Source organism: Myotis brandtii, unplaced genomic scaffold, assembly GCF_000412655.1.
Source record: "Myotis brandtii unplaced genomic scaffold, ASM41265v1 scaffold191, whole genome shotgun sequence".
In the NCBI taxonomy this organism is placed as follows: Eukaryota; Metazoa; Chordata; class Mammalia; order Chiroptera; family Vespertilionidae; genus Myotis; species Myotis brandtii.
The window spans coordinates 1,160,215-1,168,617 of record NW_005357115.1 but is presented as its reverse complement, the minus strand read 5'-3'; the positions used below and the strand labels follow the sequence as shown (position 1 = coordinate 1,168,617).

Below are 8,403 nucleotides of genomic sequence, written 5' to 3'. Positions count from 1 at the left end.
TTGGAGGGGCCAGGTTTCATTTCCTGTCTTCTCCGTCTCGAACCAAATGGCTGTTTGGGGGGCGTTGCATGCTCGGGGAGAGGTCCCAGGTGTGGGTGTCTGCACGGAGCTGGCTGTGAAGGGTCCGTCGGAGATTTGCCTGGAAGGGGAGTGGTGTGTGTCAGTGTTGAGTGCCCAGCTTAGTGGTTCTGTGCCCGGGAACCAAACTTGGGCGTGAAACAAAGGGTACTCTTGGAACCAAACTTAGGCCCCTGTGTCCACGGTGAAAAAAGATCGCTGAAATCGGCCTCTGCAACATGAGGTAGAACAGTGGAATCTGTCTGTATGGATTATGCGACATGATTCCTGTTCCCTGGAAAACGGCTGGAGAGAGTCATATTGGATACAGCCCGCAAGTCTAAATGTAGAGTTTGAGCGCAGATCTCAGATCAAGTTGTAAAGGTAATACTTTCGGGGCTGGTGTGAGACAAGTTGTGGATCACTCTTTAGGCAAACTTGCTATGGCTTGGTCTGGGTGGCTAGCCACTCTTCTTTATTTATGTATTTATTTATGTTTTATTGATTTATTTGAGAGAGAGAGAGAAACTGATTTGTTCCACTTATGTATGCATTCATTGGTCGGTTGTTGTATGTTCCCTTGATACCATTGTAACTAGCTAGTTATTAATGATAGAAAGGAGCACGGGAGGGCCAGGTATTACAGGCTCGTCATTTGGGCAGCTTCACCAGGAAGCTGCAGCTTTACACTCCCCAGGGCTCCAGCAAAGGAAGATAGATGTAGGCCCCGTTAGGTTGGAGGGGGCTAGGGAAGGTGCTGGCTGTCAGTAATGCCTGGGGACAGAAAGGGTTGTCCAGAATGGGTGTGGCAATGCATGGGCTCTAGGGTTTGGAATGCCTAGTTCCCTAAACAGAGGAGTTCTATTTCTTGCTTCTCTTGGGACTCCTGTGACTCTGGGCTTGTGGGGCTCTTTTGCTCCTGCTCCCCTGCTTTCGCCCACTGAATGACTGCAGTAATTCCCTAACTGGCCTCCTGGTTTCTCCTCCTCACTACCACCATCCAGTCCTTTTATTCTTCACATCGCACTAAAGTAATTGTTTTAGCACATAAGTCAGTCCTATCCAGCTTTTTCCTCAATGGAAAAATATCCTCAGGTGAGGATTAACAACAACGCAAAAATAAATAAATAACAAAAATAAAAGCAGTGTTTCCAGATCCGCTTTAAAAAATAGGCTATATCCATAACTTTGAAAACAAAGAATTATTATACTTGTCTGGTGTCATGAGGTCTGTGTTCCTTTTTTCTCTTGCAGGTGAAAATGAGTTCTTCAGTAAGAAGAAAAGGCAAGCCAGGCAAAGGAAGTGGGAAAGGGTCTTCCAGAGGAGGAAGAGGAGGCAGGAGTAACGCTAGTAAATCTCATGGTGGTGGCAGCAGTGGTGGCAATAGAAAGGCCTCAAGTAGAACTTGGGATGATGGCGATGACTTTTGTATCTTCAGTGAATCAAGGTCCTCAACCAGGTATTATGCTCTCTGAATGTTCAGATATGGAAACGGTGTCAATTCCTAATGTATGGGACAATAGTTGCTCAGAGAAGGGGGAAGAAAAGCCAAGTAATTCTGCTCAAGTTAATTGTTCCTCTTATTTTAAAACTTTGCAGTTCCCCTCTTTATAATATAGTCTGAATGTATGATGGCAAATAACAGCTTTTTCTTTTTGGAAGTTCAAAATGTGAAATTAACTTGAACTTCCACATGATGCTGTGAATTGAGTGTAATATCATTGTTGTAACCAATGTTATGAGGAAAGTAAATATTGGAAATGGGAAAAGTAATGAAAATTATTTTAAGTATTTCTTAGGCTGTATAGTTTGAAGGTTCCAGTATGTGACCTGGTTGGACTCTGTCTTTCTAATTGATGAATGATCTGTTTTCCAACCAGATTGACCAAATCTTCACCAGTGCTTCACCTGATAACCAACAATATCCGGGCTTCTCTCATAGTCAACTTTTAAGTAATGAATAAATTCTGATAACTCTAATGAATATTTAATGAAAGTAAAGATGTATTACTGCATACTGTACAATATGTATGTAAAATTGTAATTGTCTCTCAAACTGCACTATGAGCTTTCTATGGGAATTCTTAGAGATGGAGAGATTTCCTTAAAGCTACATACACACACACACTCTTCTGAGAATAACTCTCAACTAAATATCATTAGAAGGAATATAGATGAGTGCTAGAGTTTAACTGTATCATACATGCTTTTAACTTAAATGAATTCAGCTATATGCATTCAGGAAAAAAAGGAAAACAGCATTTAAGTAGTTTAAACTAGCCACTAAGTGAATCTGAGTCCCATAGTGAGCAAATGGAGAAGAATCTGCTATTCCCTCAGTCGGTCTCAGTTTGCAAGTACTTGTTGGAGTTTAAGCCTCTGATGTACTGAGTATATGATGTTAGGGTTTAAAAATAGGTTTTTCTCACATAGTGCCTAGTACAACCAAATACTTCATCTGGTATTCAAATTGTCATTTTGGACATAATGAGAAATAATGTAGTAGTCTCAAACTTGACACCATTTTAAGGACTTTTCCAAAGTAATTTAAACTATATTTTCACCGTAGCTTTTGACTTAAGAGCCCAATTTCTGAGTTCAATGCAGCGCCATTCTTTTTGAAAACAGATATCACAGGTTCTTGCAGTCTTAGATGTTCATTCAGGCAGCAAATGTTAACAGTGCCTACTATGCACCAGGTACTGTTCAGGGACTAGAATTACAGCAATGAGTAAAATATTAAAATAATATCCTTGTCTTCATAGAAGGAGATTTGAGGTATAAAGACCATAAACAAATATGTACTGTTTCAGGTGGTACATGCTATGGAGAAAAATGAAGGATAGAGGTGATAGAAAATACCAAAATAGATTGCTGGTATTTTCAGTAGTTGCTATTTTATGTACAGTGATCAGAGAAAGCTTCTCTAATAATGTGTCATTTGAGCAGGGACAAGAAGGAAATGAAGGAGTGAGCTGTGATACTAGCTGAGGGAAGAGCATTCAAGGCAGAGGGAACAGCAATTGCCAAGTCCCTAAGCCAGGAGTATGCGTGGAAGCTTTAGGAAATGGCAGGGAAGCCAGTGGCTAGAGTGAATGGGCAAAAAGGAGAGTGATAGGCAGTTAGGTCTGAAAGGCTACACTTTGTAGGACTTTATGGGCCATTATGAGGACTCTGGCTTTTGCTTTGAGTAAGATGGGAAGTCATGGCAGGGTTTAAGGCAAGGGTGTGTGACATTAATCACTCTGATCAGAGTTGCTACTATTCAGTATATGCCTTTATGTAAATTAGAAAATGGTGCCCTTTCTTTGGGCCGCTGTAGCCTCAAGGTGCATGATTTGGTGAGTATAGCATGGACTGGATTTTAACTCTTGCTTTTCCCTCCTCCCTCACCCATCTCCCACCCCTGCCAGGAGTCTTTGCACAGTGTACATACAGTCTGTGCAGTCACACTCAGTAGCCCTGACTCAATCTGGAGAATGGACTACAGGGGGCCTGGGTTAGAACCTGGAAGACCGGTTGGGAGGTACTCTCCAAGTGGAGCTGTGTGCATATCTATATGGACAGTGTTAAGAACCGGTGAAGCTAGATAAAAGGTGTTTACTACTATCTTTGTAGGTTTAAAATTTTTCAAAACAAAATGTTAGTGGAAATTATGGATTTGAGGTAGCATTTCGTTTCTGAGGTTGCAACTTAGTAGTTAAAAACCACATTCAACTCTGCTTTCTCCTTTGCTTCCCCAGTGGTTCTTTTCAAAGTCTCCGTAATATGTTGCATTTAAATACAGAGAACATTTCTTCCACTTCCCTAGACTTGTGAAAATGTATAATGAAACATGCCCACCCCTCTAAAAAAAGAAAAGAAATTCATTGAATAAAGTTAAACCTTAGAACTTATGATTTAAATATTAAAAAGAGTCCTTTAAAAAATCTAAATTCCAACAATGAAGGTTGGTGAAATAAATTCTAGTACATCTATATAAGTAATCACTTAAAATTATGTTGTAGGAGAATTTTTTTAATTTAAATTCTTTATTGTTTAAAGTTTTACATGTCTCCTTTTTCCCCCATTGACCTCTCCCTGGGGGCTCCCACCCCACAGCACATGCCTCACCCCCCTACTGTCTGTGTCCATTGGTTATGCTCATATGCATGCATACAAGTCCTTTGGTTGACCTCTTTTTCCCTCACCTCCCACTCCCCACCTTCCCTCATAGGTTGGGCAGTCTGTTCGATGTTTCTATGTCTCTGGTTCTATTTTTGTTCATCAGTTTATGTTGTTCATTATATTCCACAAATGAGTGAGATCATATGATATTTATCTTTCTCTGACTGGCTTATTTCGCTTAGCATAATGCTCTTCATAGCCATTTATGCTGTTGCAAATGGTAAGAATTCCTTCTTTTTTACAGCAGCGTTGTATTCTATTGTGTAGATGTGCCACAGTTTTCTAATCCACTCTGCTGGTGGGCACTTAGGCTGTTTCCAAATCTTAGCTATTGTAAATTGTGCTGCTAGGAACATGGGGGTGCATATATTCTTTCTGATTGGTGTTTCTTGTAGGAGAATATTTAATTTTAGGGAAATGTCAGCTTAAATTTAATAAGGAAATAAAGCAAATTATAAAAAATTATATATGCTGTATAATTTTTAAAAGATGTATATGAAAAAGATAATGTTAATTAGGGTAACCTCTGTTTTCTTTTTTGTTCTTTACTTTTCTACAGTGAACATGTATTTTTTATAATCAGGAAATAATGATAATTTAGGTAAATATTTCAAAAGTAGGCCAAGTCTTAACTCATGAGTATTGACAACTAAATGGAACTCTTGATTGCTTTCAGATTGGCTACCTAACATAGAATACAATAAACACTTTGTGTAGCATATTTCTTTCAAAAGTTCTCCAGTGCAGAGGGAGTCATGATAGCATTGCTTTTTCCAGAGTGTTCTTGAGTTAGTGAACCAGTTTTAATGATTAAGAATCTGATCAGTGTTTTTTCCAGCAGTTCCAACATAATGAAGTCTAGTAGGGATTGTAGGAAACAGAGGACCTCTTCCTATTCCTTGTCATCTTTTGTAAGATACTTGACAATCTAGTTCATGTTATATATATATTTGGGGACTCTCAGGGGAGTGTAAAAATTCTGATTACAGGTAAATGTGTAATTTTGTTATTGTGTCCTTTGCAGACCTAGCAACAGTAACGTAAGAAAAGGAGACACACGCCCCAAATGGAAGCCCAAAGCCAAAGTGCCCTTACAGACTCTACATATGACTTCTGAGAATCAAGAGAAAGTGAAAGCTCTTCTCCGAGACCTGCAAGAACAAGATGCGGATGCTGGATCTGAGTAAATTATTTTATTTGAATAAATTACGATAGTAAGGAAGATGCATTGGCATTTTCACATACAGTGAAGATCCTGTGTGTCCTTAGAATACTGTATCAATACTGATCCTGTTGTGACTAACTAGTTGAAAGTGAACTAAGAGAAATGCAAGAATAAAAGTATTCAGCAACAGTTTTAGAGTGAATCTGTTTTTGCAGTATCTGTGAGCACTAGTACAGATTGCGATTGCCTTTTCTTTTTTTTCGCCCCCCTAGGACAATGCTAATATGAATTCAATAATTGCTTTATTGACAACCTTCCAAATAAAACCTTGTCATGAACAAGTAGAAGTATTGTTCTAGGAACAAATAATGAGTTGATCTAATAAAGTCTTAAGATTTATACTACTCATGTCCATCTGCTTAAGAGAAACAACTTCTACTCTTTTGACTATTTTGCTTTTTTATTGCAGTAGTTAATTTTTTCCACTTGCCAGAATTAATGAATGGTCAGTCATGAGCAGCTCAATTTCCATCCTCTCTACAAATCTCCTATCTATCTTAGATTTAGGGAAAGTGGTTATGCAGCAAAGCAAAAAATTAGAGGTGGTTTTTATGAATGATAAGAAAAAAGAGAGGATAGCCAAGACATACAGTAAAGAATACAGGTTCTGGGGTTAGACTGACTTGGTTAAAGTCTCTAGTTGCTCTTACCTGTATAACCTTTGGCAGTTACTAATCCTTTCTAAGTTTTAGTTGATCATCTGAAAAATGGAGATTCCGATAGTATCTCGTTGGGTTATTGGGAAGATTTTAAAAGAGGTAGTACATAAACATAGTATCTGGCATTCAGTAAATGCCTGATAAATGTTAATTGCCAAGATATAAATTAATAGGTGAATAAAAGATTAAATCACTGACTGAATAGTGGTCAGAATCCTGTGTCCTTTGGCTTTCTAAATTAAATGCTTAGACTCTTGCTAAGTTTTTCTTTGAAGTAAGTAGAAATTAGTATGTAATATATGAAAATGTTACCTTTTCCAGAAGAAGCATCTCTGGGGAGGAGGAAGATGATGAGCCTGACTGTGATGATGCACAGTACTGGTTAGCTGGACAAGAAGCTTCCCTTGTTCCTGACTCTGATCCTTTGGATTATGCTGGCTCAGGCCCAGTGGAGCCTTATAATCCAGAACTTATAGTCTCAACAGTTGCAGTGCAAAAACTTTCCAGGTGATTGCTTTCAACGTTCATACCAGTTGGAAGAGAATTCAGGGAAACAGAAGGCATATCGGAAACCCAACTACCCTCCCCCGCTTTGAGTGTTATCCTATTGTATGCGTTCCAGAAGTGGTGATATGTCGAATATTCTCTCTTTTAGGTTAGAGCAGTGGTTCTCAACCTGTGGGTCATGACCCCTTTGGGGGTCGAACGACCCTTTCACAGGGGTCGCCTAAGACCATCGGAAAACACATATATAATTACATATTGTTTTTGTGATTAATCACTATGCTTTAATTATGTTCAATTTGTAACAATGAAATTGGGGGTCACCACAACGTGAGGAACTGTATTAAAGGGTCGAGGCATTTGGAAGGTTGAGAACCACTGGGTTAGAGAGATTAAGGAGGAATTAGTATTATCAGGGACTCTTTTTCAAAATACAAACCCTGCATAGATATAGTTATAATTTCACATAAATGTATTTAAATGATTTCTTATTGCTCCTTTTTTGTCATGTTTCACACTTGGCAGGTATGGTTTCAACCCTGAACGCTGTCAGGCAGCCCTGAGGGTTTGTGACGGAGATGTAGGGGCATCACTAGAATATCTGCTCATCCAGTGTTTTTCTGAGACATTCGGAGAGAGGATGAAAATCTCTGAGGCAGTTGCACATATGAGCGAGGATGAGTGTGTGGAACCGCGACAGGAAGAGGCATTTGCTCTCAAGTCAATCTGTGGAGAAAAATTCGTGGAAAGAATTCAGAACAGAGTTTGGACCATTGGATTAGAACTGGAGTATTTGACAAGTAAATTCCGCAAATCCAAGCAAAAGGGAAGTACCAAAAATATACAGGAGACTTCACTTGATATCTGTAAATTTTACCTCAAAGGAAACTGTAAATTTGGATCAAAATGCAAATTCAAACATGAAGTGCCCCCAAATCAAATTGTTGGAAGAGTAGAAAGAAGTGTAGATGATTCTCACCTTAATGCTCATGAAGATGAATCTTTTTTATATGAACTTGAAATTCGATTTTCTAAAGACCACAAATACCCCTACGAAGCTCCCCTGGTGGCATTTTATTCCACCAATGAGAGTCTACCTCTGGCTTGTCGTTTACATATTTCTGAGTTCCTTTATGGCAAGGCCTTGACTTTTGCAGAAACTGCAGAACCTGTTGTATATTCTTTGATTACCCTTTTAGAGGAAGAATCAGAAATAGTCAATCTACTAACAAATACCCATCACAAGTACAGTGATCCTCCAGTGAACTTTCTGCCAGTATCCTCTGGGATCAGAATAACTAATCCTTTCTGTCGTAAACCAGTGATTCCACATAATTCTTTTGTTTCAAGTCGAATTCCAGAAGGTATGTAAGGCATTGACCACGTGGAGTGCATTTTGGGGTACAGGGGGCAGGGGCATTCAGAATGATGGACTAAAGAAGTCAGAGGTTCTGAGGGATAGTCTAGGATCTCCCAGGGATCTCAGGCAAGTCATTCTCCTCAGCCAAGGGCAAAAAGGAATGAGAATCCCCTGAACGAGGCCTGACTGTAACTGGAAGGCCCAATTTTGTCACTGTGATTAGGCTCCCTGAATTGAAAGTTTGAAGTGATTTGTGAGTTTACTCTAGCAGTTGAGGGTGGGAAGAAACTTATAGCATCTTCCCAACAAACCTGTTTTATTTAATTCATTTGGTTTTACTTGTTTATTTCTGATACTTTATGTGGCATTACTTTCAAATGAGTTTTTAGAGATAGTTCTCTTTATATACTACTATTCATATTCTCTTGCT

General features: G+C 39.0%; 1 protein-coding gene across 1 annotated transcript in view; it reads left to right on the top strand.

Annotated features, from left to right (window-relative positions):
• Window positions 1-56: 56 nt before the first annotated feature.
• The window catches only part of DHX57 (DEAH (Asp-Glu-Ala-Asp/His) box polypeptide 57), a 44,736-nt gene continuing 36,389 nt past the window's right edge, over window positions 57-8,403 (top strand). Inside the window, exons 1-5 of the mRNA XM_005864734.2 lie at window positions 57-441; window positions 1,312-1,517; window positions 5,250-5,408; window positions 6,431-6,616; window positions 7,139-7,977. Of these exons, the coding sequence (XP_005864796.1) occupies window positions 1,318-1,517; window positions 5,250-5,408; window positions 6,431-6,616; window positions 7,139-7,977 (1,384 nt within the window). The 5' untranslated portion in view covers window positions 57-441; window positions 1,312-1,317. The remainder of the gene's footprint in view (window positions 442-1,311; window positions 1,518-5,249; window positions 5,409-6,430; window positions 6,617-7,138; window positions 7,978-8,403) is intronic.